At 35.8% G+C, this 20,835-nt stretch overlaps 1 protein-coding gene across 5 annotated transcripts in view; it reads left to right on the top strand.

Annotated features, from left to right (window-relative positions):
• The window catches only part of PPP2R3A (protein phosphatase 2 regulatory subunit B''alpha), a 200,798-nt gene that overhangs the window by 116,568 nt on the left and 63,395 nt on the right, over window positions 1-20,835 (top strand). For all 5 annotated transcript variants that reach the window (XM_047875324.1, XM_047875326.1, XM_047875325.1 and 2 more), the window contains 5 exons: window positions 3,216-3,290; window positions 11,706-11,792; window positions 15,581-15,737; window positions 18,430-18,478; window positions 18,949-19,038. In XM_047875324.1, coding sequence (XP_047731280.1) covers window positions 3,216-3,290; window positions 11,706-11,792; window positions 15,581-15,737; window positions 18,430-18,478; window positions 18,949-19,038 — 458 coding nt within the window. The remainder of the gene's footprint in view (window positions 1-3,215; window positions 3,291-11,705; window positions 11,793-15,580; window positions 15,738-18,429; window positions 18,479-18,948; window positions 19,039-20,835) is intronic.

The raw sequence follows: 20,835 nt of genomic DNA on the forward strand, positions 1-20,835 counted from the left end.
GAATACAAAAATCAATTCTCCTTCCATATACCAGCAACAGAAATTGGAAATTGAATGCCATTTGTAATACCACCCAAAAATATTAAATACTTAGAGATGAATCTGACAAAGGTGTGCAAGACCTATACACTAAAAACAGCAAAACGTTGCTGAGAGACATGAAATAAGATTTATATAAATGGAGAGAGGTCTTTATGAATGGGAGAACTTGAAATTGTTACGATGTCAATTCTATGTTAGCTTTGACTTGTAGAACCATAGTAATGTTCAAATACTCTCCCTCTAAGAAATAATGAATTAAAATCAACCTGTAACTGTGGGAAAGAAACTCAGAATAAAATAATAAACAGTAGCAAATGAACTAAACTGTATTAGTAACCCTGGAAAACAGTATTTTAATTGGATACCATATGACTAACGACAAAAAGAACTATGCACAAATACTGTTCCGTTCCGTTAAAGTTACAAAGGAAAGAGGGAAGGTTAGAATGAACCTTGTGGTTAGAACCCATTATCTATATGATTACATAGTTTTTAGCATAAATAGATAAATATAGAAAGAAATAGAAGTGTGTATGCGTGGATTAGTATACGGAGTTCCCCCTTTATATGCAGTTTCATTTATTCAGTTATTGAGGTAACTGCAGTCTAGAAGCAGATGATCCTCCTGACATAATGTCAGTTGGTGAGTAGTGGCCCAAGGCTACGTCACAATGCCTAAGTTAATCACCGCATTTCATCTCACCGTGAGGCATTTTATCATCTCATATCACAAGTAAAAAGGTGAGTACAGTAGTACAATGAGATATTTTGAGAGAGAAATCATATTCACATAACTTTTATTGCGGTATATTGTTACAATTATTCTATTTCATTATTGTTGTTAATCTCTTACTGGGCCTAATTTATAAATTAAACTTTATCATATGTATAGGAAAAAACATAGTATATATAGGGTTCACTACTGTTTGTAATTTCAGGCAGCCCCTGGGAGTCTTGGAACATCTCCCCAGCAGATAAGGGGAGGACTGCTGTACATACATATATTCCTAGTTCTTCCTGCTAAGAGGGTCCAGGAGCAGTGACACCTTAGAAGTAATGAGCACATCTAGCACCCAGATTTCTACATGGTTTTTAAATACCATTTCCCAATAAAGGACCCAGGGCTATTTGGGGAAAAGGGTTGATTCCAGGATTGTAACAAGGAAAATATGAGCCTGGACCATGTTGTGATACCAGAAAGTATAAAAGTGCTTGCAAAAGGATGGGGCATGTCCTGATCGAGTTCCCAGTAGCCACAGCAATATCAATTTGAGCAACAAAATAAATAATGATAGTGTTGGATTGTAACCCATAGAATAAAGTAAATACCCATGAATCTATACTGATATGAACTGAACAAATAAATATGTGGGAGAGGAGGGATAGCTCTTCCTTACAAAAGAATTCTAGTTAATAAATGTAGAAAGAATGAGGAAAATACAAAATAAACACCACAGTATAAATGTCATAGGTTCTACAAATGACTGCTAATATCACTGGGCAAAAATTTGCAGAGAAACAGGATATTAGCAGAGTCTCCAAGTATCTCCCCCTACAAGATTTATTAACTATTGAGGGAAAATAAGAAGCAAACCCAGCAGTCACCATTTCAGCCAAATGTGATCAACATTAACTCTACAAGATATAAGACATATCTACATCATACTCTCATATGACTGAAAAGGACACAATACCACTTCTGTCATATACCTGCCGAAAATGTGTAATCTTAATCTAATCATGAGAAAACATCAGACAAAACCATGTTGAGAGACATTCTACAGAATAATTGACCAGGACTCATTAAGAATGTCAAAATCATAAAATACAAGAGTGAGGAACTGTCAGAGTTCCATGAGACAATGAGACACAAGAACTAAACTAGGATCCTGGAACAGAAAAAAACACTAAGGGAAAAGCTGGTAAAATTTGAATAATGTCTGTAGTGTAGTATTGTATCGATGTTCATTTCCTAGTTTTGATCATTATACTATGGTTTGTAAGTTGTTGCCATTATGGAAAGCTGGGAGAAGGGCATAGAAATCTCTAATATTTTTGTAACTTTTCCCTTGGTCTAAAATTATTTCCAAATAAAAAGTTAAATAGTAAGGTCCATTGCTTTGAGACTGTGTTGGTAGGTATGTATAGCTAACCGTTCTGAAGAATCGAAGAAAAGAGATAATAATTGATGTCTGTCCATTTATAACCAATTAATAGATTATATCTATGTTGGCATTGCTGTTGCCTCTGGTTATTAAATTAACAGTAATCATCTCCAATAGGTTTTCCAGGTTTATTCAAAGTGCTTTAAAATCTAATTAGAAAATAAAAATGGTTGGGTTGCCTGGGTGGCTCAGTCGGTTAAGTGTCCAACTTCAACTCAGGTCATGATCTTGCAGTTCATGAGTCCGGGCCCTACATCAAACTCTGTGCTGACAGCCCAGAGCCTGGAGCCTCCTTCAGATTCTGTGTCTCCCTCTCTCTCTCTGCCCCTCCCCCACTCGTGCTCTGTCTCTCACTCAAAAATAAACAAACATTAAAAAGAAAAAAGAAAAATGGTATTTCAGGGTTTTAAAATTCTAATAGTCTTCCATGAGAAAAAGCAGATTTTAAAATAAAACTAAAATCCTAAATTAAAAATAGATTTGTCCACACAGTTATTCTGATGGACATTAGCTGACCCATACAATTTAACATAGATTTCAAACTACTTGGCTACATGGCTATTTTTTTTCCTCAGATATTTCCCATGTCTCTAGGTTAAGAAAGAATTATTATAGTTGGCTTGTGTCTTGTCACTTGTGTGTGTAAATTTCTCTTAACCACCCCTACCCCAGAATCTGTGGTGAATTTCCCTGACATGCCTTGACATGTTAGAATTACATATGTCTAAGATACTTGATTCACAAACCACCAAATATAGTTAAATTACAATTTTAATGTTTTATTGAAGTATACTAGCATATCAAAAAGCACACATAAGTATGCTTGTAATAAAATTTGTATTTAATAAAGTGTTAAATTTTAAGTGCATTGTTCAGTATCCCAAAAATAGCAGGTTTGCTCAACTGGCTACTTACTCTACAGGAAGGAAAAATTCTGTTGGCGTTTAGTTTTTTTATTTTGTTTTTTGGTGTGTTTGTTAATTTGGTTTTGGTTTTAATCTTCTTTAGGATGTGGTAGATACACACCCTGGCCTCACGTTCCTGAAAGATGCTCCAGAATTCCACTCTCGCTACATCACCACGGTAGGCTGGGTCCACTTTTGTCTCAATATAACTCTCCAAGTTTCCTTTTTATCACTGTCTACTATTCAGGCTTTCAGATCTTTATGCAAAAAGTAACATGGACTATAATGATTATTTTAAGTGGAAGGAAGGTACAGTAAAATTGGATTCATGATTTATGTCTATTTTCCTTCTTATAAGTAAGTACTAAGTGCTTAAGAGGTCTCTTGTCTACAAACTTAGAGTAATATATTCATCCTGTCTGGTCTTGTGAGGTACCTTTTTGCTTTGTTATTGATATTGACATTTAGCATTTGCAAATAATACTGAAAAGAAATTTCATAACCCTTTCCCAGAAAAAGATATGTCTTTCCCAGAAAAAGATGTGTCTCAAAGTTAGAACCGGAAATGATAATGAGAAATAGCTACATGTAATTAGAAAACAAATCATATAAGAATTTAACAGAACATGCTGACTAGTCATAGGCAAGGCATGAATTATGAGTCAGAGCACACAGGCCTGGAGTGCACATTGCAACCACATCGGCATCTTTGCCCAAGCTCCCAGATTATCTTTAGAGGAATTCCAAAGATGAGCCCCAGGACAAACCCCTCTGTCATAGCCACACTCAAGCGAGATAGCCCTTGTATCTGGCTTACATCTTCAAATAATATTACAAGGCAGTCACCTCTGAGGAGAACCTTCTCAGGGTACTTTTTGTTGACCATGAATATCTTGGGTTCTGTCAAGCTACAGAATACTACCATTTTTCTCCTTTAGGAACTTCATTCTTGGCTTTTACGTTGGCTCTCTTCTGTTGTGAAACTTCGTAAGTCTTTCTTTGAGCCAGAAGGTGTCACTGTCTTCTAAGACTATCTCAAGTTATTTTTTACTGTTAACCACACCACTGTACTAAATTCCTGCCACCACAGTCGCCCTGGTACAGTCACCCTTGTTTCTCACTTGGATTACTTCTAATTGGCCTTCCTGCTTATACCTTCATTGCCCTAAAGTGTAGTCCCACAAAGCAGAGTAATCCTTTGAAAATGTAAGATCATGTCACTCCTCTGTTCAAACCCTCCAGTGGTTTCCATCTCAGAGTAAAAGCCAACATTCTTCCTTGCCAAGACTCTCCCTAATACACCCCCCCCCCCCGCCACACACACACACACACACACACACACACACACACACACCCTTACACACCCTTACAACATATGTAATCTCATCTCTCCTATTACCCTGCCCCTCCTTTACTGTGCTTTGGCCATAGTGGTGTCCTGGAACAAACCAACTCCACTGCCTCAGGTGCTTTTTTCTTACTCTTTCCTCTGCCTGAAATAGTCTTCCTACAGATTTCTGCATGACTTTCCTCCTTTACTTCATGCAGCTATATGCTCAGATATTCCCTTATTAGTGAGGCCTTTTCTTCTTCACCCTTCTTCTCCCTCTGCCCCCGCCCCTATACTCTCTTTCTATTCATTTGTTCTGCTTTATTTTTCTTCTTAGCTCATATATCATCTGATATTTAAATTTTAAATTCTCCTTCTCTGTCGTAGAAACTCCATTAGAGCAGGGAATTTGTCTGTATCTTTCACTGCAGAATCTCCAATACCTAGAATAAGGACTAGCACATATTAGATACACAGTATTTATTGAGTGAATAAATGAAATTATATATTCTTAAGAATTCTACACATTAACTCTGGCTTCACTCCCATAGGGAATTATTGGTTCTGATTGTTGATTGTTCTATAAATCCAGGGCATATTAATAGCATAATTTAAAATCTTAAATGCTGGAAAAGATCTTAGAGATAATCCAGCTCAACCTTCTACCAATTCAGAAAATTCTGTCTACAGAAGAACTCTTTATTGGAATTTATTCTTAGAAAAGATGTTTAAATAATAGAATTGTAAAATAGAGATAAATTTTCTTTCCCTACACCTTCTATTTGTTGAAGTATGATCCTTGGACCCATGATGGTCTGTGGTCATCTAGCAAGTGGTCTCCAGGAAGTTTTATAATTTCAGAATAAAAAGCCATGAAACAGTTTTGTTCACATATAATTCGTATTTTCCTAGAAATTCTGTCATGTTAATCATTGAACAAAGAGAACTAAATTGGTCACTTAACAGAATACAATTAATTATCTCTGCTCACACATTTTCATGGCATTTGCATATTATTTATATCTTTAAAATTTATACTCTGTTATTATTATGCTTCTTTATCCCCACTTCACAAAACTAAATCCATCATTACTCAGAAATACTGGGGCGCCTGGATGGCTTAGTCGATTCGGCTGTGCTGACAGCTCAGAGCCTGGAGCCTGCTTCAGATTCTTTGTTTCTGTCTCTCTCTCTCTCTCTGCCCCTCCCCTGCTCACGCTCTGTCTCTCTCTGACAAAAAATAAATTTAAAAAATAAAGAATTAAAAAAAAAAAGAATTACAAAAGTATAAAACAATTGTGATGAAATAATGATAACAGGGTGATTCAAAACAGCATCATATCATAAATAGTAAACAAGATCCAACTGAGACTGTAGAATATGAATCTCTGTGTACTAAGATAAGTGCATCTATTGTGATAACTTCATAGTGCCATCTAAAAAAGGAAAATGCAGGGGCGCCTGGGTAGTTTAGAGCCCTGCTACAGGCTCTGCACTGACAGTGTGGAGCCTGCTTGGGATTCCCTCCCTCCCTCCCTCTCTCTCTCTCTCTCTCTCTCTCTCTCTCTCTCTCTGCCTCTCTGCTCTTCCCCACTCATGCTCACTTGCTCTCTCTCTCTCTCAAAATAAATAAACATTTTTAAAAATTAAATAAAGAAAGAAAATGCATATAAAATGTATCACATGAATATCTGGAAACAGAATTTTCTTAAAGGACTGGTTATCTATTCTCCCCAGTGCCTTTTCTATTGGGAAATCTGGTCAAATAATGGCATGAAGTCATTACTTCAGAGTACAGTGAGTTTTTCTAGAAGAAATGCAAAATAGGTTTTCTAGTATGAAATTAATGAAATGTTGTTAATGGCATAAAAGTGAATGAGAGAGACATCATTCTCCATCCTGCTCGTAGCAAAAACTGATCAGATCATGCTATTTCTAAGACACTTAGGAAGATCAAGCTTGAAATTTAAGACAGATATCTCAGAAAAATCTAAATTAATTTATTGAATGTTATATAATCTCAGTGCCATATGATGTAGAACAATTAGTATATTCTTTTGTTTGCGTGTCAGAATTATTCAGTTATTTTACTTTGTTTAGTTGGAAGAAACTGACACAAAGTATGACTCAAATATTAGCTTATGTGTGGCACTCATATGATGAAGAAAAGTTGGTCAACTTTTTATTTCTATTTATCACTAAAAACCTGTGCTATAGGAAAAGACTTTTCATTTGTTTAGTTAATTATTTTGCCAGCTGTTTTTAGACGGAAGGAGAGAGCACCAACTATGCATACAGCAAAAAGAACATCACTACTCAAGAGAATGCACCCAAAATTACTCCGTATTCTTCTTTATTTCCAGAGACAAGTTAGCATTTGAAAAATAAGTCTCTTGAAAGTGAATGGAAATGAAAATTGGAAATACTAGCAACTTACAGTCTTGAGTTTGCAGTTTCACATGCCATGCAAAGAAATTGCCAGTGAATAAAAGATACTGCTTATCCTAACTGGCATATGCTGATTTCTGAGGGAAGAGGTGCTCATAGGAGTTTTTAAAATAAGCAATGAGATTGAAAATACTTCTTTGTGATATTGGTGCTGGCAGCAAAGACATTCTCTGGCTTCCTCTGATGATGTCTTAGCGATGTATTCAATGTCTTGATTGGCCTGAAGCCATCACTTCAGACCAAAACGCCAGGATTTTAATTGCTGAGGACAATGTACTGATATTTCCTAAGATGACTAAATTGTGGTGGAGACTGCTGATTACTAACAGCTTGCCTCTTTCCCCTTGAGAACTTCTCCTCTTGACAGAGAAAGGAAGAAATGTGTATTAGATTTTTTTTAAGTACACATTCTGCAGAAGACCATGAAGAAATACTTTTCAGAGCCGTATTAACAAGAGTGGATTAAGAATCTTTTCACCACTTCCTGTCGGGTAGAAGAACCATGCTTCCAGCATTTGAGTCTGTTCATCTGCATTTAGGTTACCTACAATGAGCAATCTCTAATTTCTTTGTCTTCATCCAATCCACTTGTCAAAACCTGTCGGATAGAGCCACCACACATTTACTTGCATTCCTGGTGACCTATACTTGTAAATTAGAGGTTTCCAGCTCAATAGATACAAAGCAAAAGAAAGGAAACTGATTTAAGAGTCAAACTATCAAGTTAACTGGAGATCCCTTGGTAAAAAAAAATTTGTCGAATTTCATTCCGCTCACTGCTAATAAACAATTATTCTTACTATTATTAATTTTTAAATTTTGTTTACTATTTTTAAAATTGGGATTCATTTCTTTTTTATTTACCTAAGAGTTGTAGAACAAAATTAGGGGGAAAAACAAGGGTAATTGATGTAGAACCAAGCAGCTACATGTTCTCACCACTAGATGGTATCCTTACCTAAATAAGCTAAAATGCTGAATCAGTAATGTGGAAACCAATAAACGTGCTGATGAAGTGGGGCAACTGAATAAAGACATTTAGACTATGGAAAAGGAATACATTTTTTAATATTATTAGATAAGTAAGTTAGGGGCTAAAAATAGGAAATGCTTGACAGTCAAAACATTAATTTTAAAAATTCTTTAAAAAATGAATAATAAGCAAAAATAAATACAGGTCAAAACTTTATGATTTTAGTGTAACACAGTACATCCCAAAATAATATATTTGAAGAGTATATAAATACGAAATACTGGTAGGAAACTCAAACGTTAAGAAAATTTATAATCAAAATCAAATAATAAGGATAAAAATATAATCAACACATAAAACTTTGGTGTAATAATATGTATTGAAATTGACTTTTACTTGAGAGAGGAGTCATGGAACTATGATAAATGGTATTCTTAATGTTTATTTTCATATATATAATTTCTGTGCTAAAAAGCCTCCATCTTTTTTATATGAACTTTTGTCAAGCTAGTGTTAAGAATGCATTGTTGAGTAAGCCACATTTTCTGCCGTGAAGCACCTCAAGTCAGATTCTGAATGATTGGAGCCAATAGAGAAATTACATACCAGCTAGTCCTAGCTTGAATCTAATGCAGGAATCCTGTTTTAAATAATTGTGGTGAGAAGAAACCTTACTACTTTATACAACCCATTGCTTCATAGGGCTAATTTTAGGAAATTCTTACTTATTTTAAAGCATTTTAGTATAAGGGGTATCCAGTAGTTTTAGTTGTGCTTCTGGTGCAACACAGAGACAAATCTCCCACCTGATAGTCAGCCATTCAGATCATGGTCACAGGTACACTCTAGTCTTACTTTTTCCTCCAGAGTAAAAATTACTAAATTAATAGTATCCTTTACAATAATTTTGAATATAGTTATCCTTCTCTGTTTTATGTTTTCTGTACACTTTATATGCCATCTATCTATCTGTAAGTCACAAACAACAGTACGGATTTATATGAAATACTAATTAGAGACCTTTCTTGGATTGGCATCCATCTGCTACTTACAATGCTGACTAGAGTTATTCAACTAGCTACAAATCCAACCCATATGTCTTTATCACAGGTACAATATGAAAGTCTTTGTTACACAACTCTCAAACCTCATTAATTTATCAAGCAGTTTTCTAAGGAAGACATACAGATGGCCAACAGGTACATGAAAAGGTGCTCAACAGCACTAATCATCAGGGAAATGCAAATCAAAACCACAATGAGGTGTCACCTCACACCTGTTAGAATGACTAATAACAAAAAGACAGGAAAATAACAAGTGTTGGCAAGGATGTAGAAAAAAAGGAACCCTTGTGCACTGTTGGTGTGGATGTAAATTTGTTCACCCACTATGGAAGACTCTATGAGATTCTTCAAAAAATTAAAAATACAACCACTGTATGATCCAGCAATTTTACTGCAGGGTATTTATCTGAAGAAAAAAAGATACCAACTCAAAAAGATAAATGCACCCCATGTTCATTGCAACATTATTTACAGTAGCCACAATATGGAAACAACCTAAGTGTTCCTCAGTGGATGGATAAAGAAGATGAGGTATATACATACAGTTGACCCTTGAACAACATGGTCAAACATGGGTTTGAACGGCATGGGTCCATTTATATGCAAATTTTCTTTATAGCACTGTAAATATATTTTCTCTTTCTTATGATTTTCTTAATATTTTCTCTAGCTTTATTGTAAGAATACAGTTATACAGTACATATACCATGTACAGAATATATGTTAATCAGCTGTTTTTGTTATTTGTAAGGCTTCTAGTCAACAGTAAGCTATTAGTAGTTAAGTTTTGGGGGAGTCAAAGGTATATGTGGAATTTCAACTGCACACATGGCCAGGGTTGGCACCCTTAACTCATGAAATCTTGCCATCTGCAACAACACAGATCAACTCTGAAAATATTACGCTAAGTGAAATAAGTCAGTCAGAGACAGATACTGTATGATCTCTCTTATATGTGGAATCCAAAAAAACACAAAAAAAAAACAAAGTTAAGCTCATAGATGTAGAAAACAGATTGGTGGTTTCCAAAGGCAGGGGGTAGGTAGGGCAAAATGGGTGAAGAGGGAGTTAAAAGGTACAAACTTCCAGTTATAGAGTAAATAAGTCATGGGAATATAAAGTACAGCATGATGACTATAGTTAATACTGTATATACTATATATAGTTAATAATATGCAGCACAAAAATACAAATATATTGCATATTTGAAAGTTGCTAAGAGAGTAAAGAGTTCTTATCACAAGAAAAAAATTCTGTAACTATAGTGATCATTTTGCAGTATATAAATATATGTAATCATGTATACCTGAAACTAATGTATGTCAATTATTCCTCAAATAAAAAATGTATCAAGCAATTATTAGCTATCTGATATATGCAAAGCACCATTATCAGGCACTGGGATGCAAGTCAAAAGACCTGGTACTTTGGAGTTTGGAGGTGATGATAGGTGTCTGACCACACCAGTGTGTTTAGAATATAACCACAGGAAGAATGGAAGGAGACTCGCATGACAATTGGAGCACGGAAGACAGAGCTCTCTCTACCCTAGTCCCTGTTTTAGGGCTTCCTGTGGAGTTGGCAAGTTGAGCTAGATTTTGAAGGGTCAGGAGTTAGCACTGATAGCAGGAGTAGGATAAGGAAAGCTGGGCAACAGAAATTTGGGCCTTCATTCTGAGGCTGGTATTTCCCTGCTCTGTTCGAGAATCACTGTCTTTGCTAAAGAATCCAGAAGGGGAATGGTCGTGTAGTCCCCCATTACGCCTATTTGGGTAGATGTCCAAATGTCTTCCCTTTTTTGTTCTTCTTGCACCAAATAACTTTTAAAAAGGATCTAATCTTTTCCATGATAAAACCACCAATGATACAGGATTTCTGTTTTATTTGACAATCAAAATCAAAGGCAAAGTGTCAAAAACTATTCAAGTTGCTCTTGCTGCCTTTTTTTTTTTTTTTTTGAGAAAAGAAAAAAAAAAAGTAAAAAAAAAAAAAAGTCAAAGGGAAATTAAATGGGTGTGCATAACCCCAGGTAAAATTGTTAGGAATACACTGTGGCCTCCTCCCTCCAGGATGGCAGCTTTGTCTTCCTTCTCCAGTACTCTCCTGTACCACAACACACACGTTGTCAATCTCAAACACATTTGCAATCCATTCCCTCCTCTCTCGTCCTATCCACGGTCTTCTCCAGAGTTTCCCATCTGTTGTTAAGCTTTTTTAAAACCCTAGCTAATAACAGAATTGTTCATGGCCAAGCATGGACTTGGTAGGAGATATCCCAGATGTATTTGAGTTTCCAGAGAGAGGCTGGAAGACTGGAAGTCTTTAAGATTCTAGTGAATAAGGCTAAAATAACCAGAATAATGCCCTCTTGAATCAGACTATGTTGGGAGCCATTCTTCTGACCCACCAATTGTTAAGCCAACCCAGTGTGTATTTCCTACCTCATTTACCTTCCCAAAACATCCAGCCCAGTAAGCACTGCTTGAATCAGGCATCAATGTATAAGATGAGAGTTAAATAAAGTGACATATAGGCAGCTGGAATGCAGACTTATGAACAAAGAATATCTTTTTATTCTTCTTGGAATTATAGCGGCAGATGTAAATTACATGGTTCTAGTTTTTAAAATACAGTGTTAATTTTTATTAGAAATTACGCTTGACATAATCAGAAAACCAAAACATAGCTTTTTGTTCAAGTACATTCATAAGATGGCTTTTGGTAAAGTAATAGTTATCTTCAATATTTTTATTTGGTTTGTTTTCCTTTTGGAACCAGGTTATTCAGAGAATATTCTACACAGTCAACAGATCTTGGAGTGGAAAAATAACTTCGACAGAAATAAGAAAAAGCAACTTTTTGCAAGTAGGTCTCTCATTGGAATTCATGTATAAAAGCAATTAAGGGGAGCCTGGGTGACTCAGTTAAGTGTCCAAGACTTGATACTGGCTCAGGTCATGATCTCACGGTCGTGGGACTGAGCCCCATGTTGAGCTCTGTGCTGAGCATGGGGCCTGCTTGGGTTTCTCTCTCTCTCTCTCTCTCGCTCTCGCTCTCTCTCTCGCTCTCTGTCCCCCTCTCTCCCCCACCCCGCCCTTTCCCTGCTTGCTTGCACATGCATGCTCTCTCTTTCTCTCAAAATAAATAAACCTAAAAAAAGAGCAGTTTAAATAATACTATTAGTTCATTTAACAAGTATTTGAGCGCTTACTGCATGCAAAGCACTTTCACTACTTTCAGTCATTAAGCATTTATCAGATAACCTGAGATGTGTTGGGGGTAACAAAGGTGAATAACCAGAGATTTTTGTATCGAGGCATGTGGAGTAAAAGAAAAGCACACAGTCACACCTGAGGAAAATTTTCACAGAAATGGGTAACAAATATGCATAGAAGGCCTCACAGGACTGACATGTGATCTTGACCTTGGAGGATATTGGGAGTTTATCAAAATAAAAAATTAGAAGGGGATTCCAGATAAAGGGAGCAGTATAAGCAAAGGCCCATAAGCATGAAAGTGTCTCAAGGCTCAAACGTAACAGTCTACTGGCTGGTGGCTCTGCAGAGACTGACCAGTGATGCAGCCTGGCAGGCTGGGTTAGGAAAGACCTTGCAAAAGGAATAGAGGGATTTTAACGTGATCCTTTTGACAATGACTCTTTATCCAGCTCCTACTGGAGTGGAGAAAAATATTAAAAATTCTTTTAAGAAAGACACATTTCATTCAATTTTTTAATTTATTTTACCTACTATGAAAGTGTTGACCACTAGTGGGAGCCTTTTACTGAGGTAATCTTTGTGCCTGACTGTGGAAGCTTCTGTTAATCTAAAGAATGGTTCATGGTTGAAAGGAAATATTTTATTTTCAATGAATCATACTAAATGAAGCTTAGGGTAATAATACCACCTTATGTACTCTTTTATTTTTCCATGTCTTCATCTGAGACAGACAAAGTAATGAAGACTTGGCAAAATGAGCAGCCCATAATACATATACACACCTTTTTTATTCTAAAATGAATAGTAATCATCACAGTGATTGTTAATATTTATTGAACACCTGGTGCCTGCCTCTCTCAGCAGGTAATATGGGATGGGTCAAAATGGCAGTAATTCCATAAAAAAGGCTTCATACCTTGAGAATGATGATAATCCCTCACATTCCTGAAGCACATTAGAGTTTATAGTTTCTAGCATTATTATAATATATATATTTTTTTAACTGATGATAAAATTTGAGGCTCAGATACGGTTGAATGACAGGTAAGATCACACAGCAAGTAAGTGATTGAATTGGAAACGGAACTCAAATGTTCTTCCTAGAACATGGTTTAATTTTTCCCCTTCTCCCCTACCCCTCTCCTTATTCTTCCTATTAGTGCATTATTCATGAATGTATGCTCATGAAGCATTCAAGTACGTGACATATCTAGAATAACCAGCAGAAGTCACTATTTATCTCTTTATGCTGCCATTTCATTCCTTTTCCCAGACAGAACCCACATTATCTGTGGTTTTATTCCTTTGTATGTTTACATGAAGTATACAGTTTTATTTTGTATGGCTACTGTTACGAGGTTTTGTAATATATGAGATCATTATTCTGTTAATTTGTTTTTTTCCACTAACGGTATATCTTGACATTCTTTTCATTTCCATTCATATAAATCTATCTCATTTTTATGATTCTTCTGCATAATCTGTGGTATGGTTCTACCGTAACTAAATTACATACTCCCCTTTAGAAGATGTTGAAGTCATTTTCATATTTTTTCTTTGGAAAGATGCAGTGAATATCCCTGTACTTCCCTCCTGTTAAGAATCTTTCTAGAATAGGGGTGCCTGAGTGGCTCAGTCGGTTAAGCATCCGACTTTGTCTCAGGTCATGATCTCATGGTTTGAGCCCCACGTTGGGCTCTGTGCTGACAGCTCAGAGCCTAGAGCCTGTTTTGGATTGTGTCTCCCTCTCTGTCTCTGCCCCTCCCCCGCTGACCCTCTGTCTCTCTCAAAAATAAACATTAAAAAATTAAATTAAAAAAAAAAATTTTCTAGAATAGACTACTGGAGGGAAAATCCTGGATCAAATGGTATGTACATTTTCAGTCTGATAGATCCTGCCAAAAACCTGTACTAGTCCACACACATTCACCAACAGCAGAAGTCATCTTTTTCATTTTATGACAATCCAGTAGGTTAAAATGAGAGCTGCTTCTCAAGATTTGTTTTAATGTACATATTCTGCTTTATACATGTTAAAGAACATTTTGTAAAACAAAACATTACAAGCCTTGTTTGGAAAACAAAAAAAATTCCTGTTTTATCACCCTAATACAACTAATAACATTTTTGTATGTGTTTTTCTTGTCTCATATATATGTGCAGATTAAATGGATTTTACATATTCTTAGTGTGTATAATTTTATATACCATATTTTGCTTTTACCATGTCATGGTTTTCCTTTGTTTCTGTGTAGACTTTATAATTTTTACTGGCAGCAGAATCTCCCATTAAGTAGTTTTAGTCTCATAATTTATGTTCTCAGCTTGTCAGGGCATATTGGTTTCCCAGTATTTACATTTTGGAACATAATTTTTTATCGAAGTAATCTATTTGCACTATGAAATATTTATCTTTGTTCCTTATAATGTTTTTCACCTTTAATTCCACTGTATTTTCTAATCATATTGACATGTTTTTTTTGTTGTTGCTGTTAAGATTTAGCTAGTAAATATTTGTCTTTTTTTTTTTAACTTTCCTTTTAAATTTTATTTATCTCTTATGGATAGCATATATCTAGATCTGTTTTTGGGGGGGGGTGGTTTTTATACTCAATCTGAAAATGCTTTAATATGGAGACTCTATTCATTTATATTTATTGTGATTGTTGATATATCTGATCTGACTTCTGCCATCTCATTTTGTTTTTTCTATTTCCTAAGTTTCCTAATGGTTTCTTATATCTTTCTGAATTTTTCATTTCTGAAAACATCTCTATTTATCTGCCCACTTGCATGATAATTGTAAGAATTGTTAAGAGCCTGGGTTTAGCATTATTGTTTCTGGTGTTTTCCATCAGGGTACACAGTGAATCAGGGGAGACCCCGGTTTACTTCCAGCTTAGGGCCCCGCAGCTCCATCCCCCATATTTTCCACACCAGGCCACAGCCCATCAGCACAGTACCATACATAAGTCTCCTTTATAGTAAACTTGATCTCATTACAAAGCCAAACCCTGTATGTAGACTTCCACTCTACATAATAGAGGAGATGCCCAGTCTTCATAATTTTGGAAAGTTAAAAGCAATGTCAGTTTATGACCATCTATTTCAGCCTCTTGTGTGTTCTGGTTTGCTAGTTTGGGGACCTCTGACAGGATATAGTCTCCTTGGTAACAGTCCTTCCCTTTCCCTGCTTTTAAATTCTCCACAGCATCTATCCCTTTGGTAAGCATAATATAGAGTTTGTAAATGTTTATAGATTGGTCAGTTGATTAAAGGTAGGATGAGGTTGCCTGTTACAGTTCCTGGTTTAGTACCAAAACCAAAAATTTTAATTAAATTTAAAATAAAACTTCATTAGACTCTATATAATGGCCAAAGCTGGTTTTCATAATTTTAAAATAAATTAATCCTTCTCTTCATACTTTATTTCAGACTCTAGCCCTTTTGGAAGAAGAGGAAGATATAAACCAAATCACAGATTACTTCTCCTATGAACATTTCTATGTTATTTATTGTAAATTCTGGGAGCTAGATAGTGATCATGACCTCTACATCAGCCAGGCTGATTTATCTCGATATAATGACCAGGGTGAGTGTTTTATAGTTGTTAAGACTTAACTATTTTGAAGAAGGCAAGAGTTGTCTGAATTGTTACATGAATGAGAAATTCCCATTTCTTAAATTCTTTAATCAAGTCCTCTTTTTAAAAAAATTTTTTTTTAATTTATTTTTGAGAGCGAGTGGGGGAGGTACAAAGAGGGAGGGGACAGAGGATCCAAAGCCGGCTCCACACTGACAGCAGAGATCCCGATGTAGGGTTCGAACTCACACCCTGAGCCGAAGTCAGACACTCAACCAACTGAGCCACCTAGGTGCCCCATCAAGTCCTCTTTAAAGAGCCAAGAATTTTTAAGTGGGAATGAGTGAAGGTATTGATTTTTCATTTAGAAGGCAAGTGTAGGAGAAGGGACTTAAGGTAAATAAGCAATTAGAGTCTTTGTTTTGATTGTCTTTGATTAATTTAATTAATTAGTATGTTTATTTTAATTTTTGGGAGAGAGAGGAGAGAAAGAGAGAGCACGTGCAGGGGAGAGACAGAGGGGAGAGAGAGAGTTCGAAGCAGGTTCTGCACTGTCAGTGCAGAGCCCCATGTGGGGCCCAAACTCAGGAGATTGAGATTATGAACTGAGCCGAGAGTTGGATGCTTAACCAACTGCACCACCCAGGCACTCTGTGATGTTTATTTTCTAGTGGTGAGTTGAATTAGATCCATTCCTATGTAGTTTATTTGAAAGAGAGTGTATGTACACCCTGTAAGTTTCCCATTTTACAGTATTTATAAACAGACAAGGATAAAATAATATGCCAGTGTTTTCAAGGACTAATAACAACTTACCTTTTGGGATTTAGATCCAGAATAGATATTTTCTCCGCAGATGAATTTTGTGTGTTTTCTTTTATCAGAAAACAAAAATATTAAACATCACATGATACTACTCCTTTTGCTTCATTTTTACCAGTTAGTAAACTTATAACCTATTACCTGCAAATATTCTTCCTCAAGCACCAAGATACATTGACTCATTCTTTTCTCATAAGATTGTCTCATAAGATTCTCATAAGATTGTTCTATTCTTAAATGTCTTCTCAGGCACTGCTATTTATTTTAAATCAGCCTTTAGCCCTTTAGGTGTAGCAGAGTACAAATCTTAAATACATTGAATTTCACTTCTGTTATTTGGTATCTCTGTGATTAACTGTTTGCATCTTAAGAAGAGTTTCATTCTATATGATCTTAAGTATCATAGAACTTTCCATATATAAAAAAAGAGTCCTTCCTCTCTATTCTCAGGTGCCAACCAGGTATCAAGAGAAAATACTCAGATGTACTTATTGATGAACAAGCATTTTAGTACTATACCTCCCTTTTTCAAGTAGTCATAATCTTGCTGTCACCAGAATAGCATAAAGATGGAGATATTCACAGGCATATCGGGTCAGCTTTATTCGCTGTGCACCTTCTAATCACCGGTGGCCAGATCATCTGTGTAACATGAGGTCATACAAACCTTATGGGCTCTAAAGCACTCTCTCCAGCTGATACAATCATAATTCTCATTAGGTTCCAAAATGTATATATACACATAACAATCCAATAGAGGGTATATTAAAGTGATGATGTCCAAATAAGTAGGCATCTAAGCCTGCATGATGAAGAGCCCATCAAAACTACATAATTGGCAATCCATCAGCCTGTCCTAAATGGGACAACATGATCTTCGATTTTAGGGTAAACCTTCCAAATGTAAAAAAGACTTTAGCTTTGGGATTAAATGTCCATGCCTTTCCTATACAGCCCTCTGTTTGTATAGTACAAATTATTATAAACCAATGTTCACCAAAGTCTAGAAGGTCCTTATATAAGCTTTGTGGCCAGGCATGGCTCTACTGACACCAATATTCCCAACATTCTTCAGCCAAATTAATCTTACCTTTAGGTTGACTATACCTAACTGTGTGCAGAAGAATTAGATGCTGATAGCTACTGTCTAATAACTCCATCACTTATTTGGAAATTTTAGTGTACATGCTATTGCCTGGGGCACTTCTTAAAACAACAGATTCTGTCCTCACCAAATCCCTAGGTCTGAGATCTATTGACATAGCCTTTTGGTAAAACTAAAGGCTTTGGTTATTTTGAACCAACAATGAGGTACACTGCTATAGATTCTCTAGGATCTACCATCAAAAGCAACATGCTATCTTAAGATAAAATTGTATGTTATGTCCTGGACTTTTATGGAATAAGAATATATGAAAAGTATGTTTGTGGTATGTTTAGGTATCTTCTATAAAATTCTACTTGAAAGCATTCTCCATTGTTGTACTCAGAGTCCCTTAGGAGTTGCTGATCAGTTCCCCTTGAATTTAATACGAGGATAAAATTTGTCTTGTTTTAGAGGAAAATTGTCTTAGATACAAGATCAATATAAATCCTATACGTTTTTGTCTTAGTTGTTAGGATGCTCAACTATATTAATACATCACAGCTGTCAGGCATAATCATTTGCCTATTCTTTTTTTTTAATGATTGATTATGCCACTTCAAATTCTTACTTTCAAAATATAAATTATACATAAGTAAAAATTTAAATATTCATATTCTTGTTATAGAAGATTATTATGTTTTAGCTCATAGCTACTGAAAATAAATTTGCCCAAAGTATTGCCTTTATGGAACATGTTCCTAACTAGCTTTGTACTTTCTTATTTACATTTAGCTTCATCAAACAGAATTATTGAAAGGATATTTTCTGGGGCAGTAACAAGGTAAGAAAAAGCATCTGAGTTTAAAAATGAATTACAGGTAATACTTTAACAATCTCATTTTAGCACAGCTTCATACATGTCATTATGACATGTATGTCATGGCTTCATACAAGACAGCAGTAATTCTTTATATACAGACATTAATCCTTTACCTAAGTACAGGTAAAGGTATTTGATCCTGGTGATTATTTGCATTCAAATTAGAAACCAGACTTCTTTTTTCATACCAGCAAATGTCTTCTGGTTTCACCCTTCTAGGCCTTTGAAAACAGGATAGGTTTTGTAACCTTTGTAAGATTTCCAGCCTTCTAATTTTTTTTTTTTACTTTTTATTTAAATTTTAGTTATAGCCTTCTAATTTTTTTAACTTAATTTCCAAAGAAGGTGTTGCTTTATTTCTTAGTCTGTCATCCTACTAAATTCACCCGAGTAATTGCTCAGGAAACTTGATAATGATATGTTTTCTTCAGGGGAAAAACAGTACAGAAAGAGGGAAGAATGAGCTATGCAGATTTTGTTTGGTTTTTGATCTCTGAGGAAGACAAAAGGAACCCAACCAGGTACGACTTCTTAAGATTCCTTTGCCAGTAACATTTAACACTTAAACAAAGCTTAAAAAATTGATGATGCATATCCATTGGATGCCATCTTGATGTAGGGGTACCAAGATGGATTAGACTTATTCTCTGCCCTCTTAGACTGAATCCATAGTCATAAAATATCAAGAGAAGTATTTTTACCCCCAGAAACAAAGGTGAAGTAACATGTGAGCTGGCTCTGAAGAATAAGTAGGACTTACTTTATACAGAATGTAGGAATATATATTGTGAATTTTGTTGTTTTATGATCTTGATGGTTCAGTAATAAATCAGAGAGAGAAAGAAGAGCAAATTGTGGATGACTGGTATAGATAAATTAGAATCATCTTTCCCTTTCCTTGGCACTCTCAAATGTACCTTGATTTGTAGTTTTGAGTTTACACGTGTATTTCTGGCCACTAGTCTCATGTTTAAGCCAAAAATCTAGGCCCCTCTCTTCTTTTTATTCCCAGCTTATATAATAACACAATACCCAATACATAGTTTGTGCTTAGTACCAAGGGAGGGAAAGGCTATAGTTTTTGGTGCTCCTTGCTAGTATAACTGACTCAACTGTGTGCATGTTGGTTGAAGTATTTATCTAAATATTGGATATATGGTTTAGAGCTCAGTGAAGGTAGTGGGGCACCTGGGTGGCTCAGTGGGTTAAGCATCTGACTTCTGCTCAGGTCATGATCTCTTGGTTCATGAGTTCAAGCCCCACTTCGGGCTCTCTATATTGACAGCTCAGAGTCTGGAGCCTGCTTCGGATTCTATGTTTCCCTCTCTGTCCCTCCCCCACTTGCGCTGTCTCTTTCTTTCAGAAATAAATAAACATCAAAAAAAATTTTTTTTAATTTTTTTTCAACGTTTTTTTTTAATTTATTTTTGGGACAGAGAGAGACAGAGCATGAACAGGGGAGGGGCAGAGAGAGAGGGAGACACAGAATCGGAAACAGGCTCCAGGCTCTGAGCCATCAGCCCAGAGCCCGACACGGGGCTCGAACCCACGGACCGCGAGATAGTGACCTGGCTGAAGTCGGACGCTTAACCGACTGCGCCACCCAGGCGCCCCCAAAATTTTTTTAAAAAAGAATTCAGTGAAGTAGAAATCTAAGCTATTTATTGGGCAGCCTATTAGATTATTTTTAAATAACTTTGTTTTTCATTTCAAACAATAATTTATTGTCCGTTAGAGACAATTTAGAAAACATGGGTAAGCAGAAGAAAATAAATTTTAATTCTAACACTCAGAATAAGACACTATTAAAAAAGTTGGTATATATTGTATGGTCTATTTCATATATTGTTACATACATGTTAGACATTAAGATTAGCTCCATTAGATTAAGTCTTAATTACCATACACTCCAAAATTTTGATGGATTGCTTTCCAAAACAATAGTTGCAGCTAAACAGTTGTAACACTCACTACTTTTTTCATTAAAATAAATTTTCCAAGGGGTACCTGGGTGGCTCATTCACTTGAGCATCCGACTTTTGATTTCACCACAGGTCATGATCCCAGTGTTGTGGGAATGAGACCCTCATTGGGCTCCATACTGATTATGGAACCTGCTTGAGATTCATTCTCTCTCTCTCTCTCTCTCTCTCCCTCCCTCCCCCCCCCCCACCCCTCTCCCATACTCCTGCTTTCTCTCTCTAAAATAAAATTTAAAAGTTTTTTAAAAATAAGTAAATAAGTAAGTATTCCTAAATGGAATTGTTAGGTTAAAAGGGTATAGATATTTTGGGGGGAATTTATAAAAATTATTAAGT

The sequence above is a fragment of the Prionailurus viverrinus genome, chromosome C2 (assembly GCF_022837055.1).
Source record: "Prionailurus viverrinus isolate Anna chromosome C2, UM_Priviv_1.0, whole genome shotgun sequence".
NCBI lineage: Eukaryota > Metazoa > Chordata > Mammalia > Carnivora > Felidae > Prionailurus > Prionailurus viverrinus.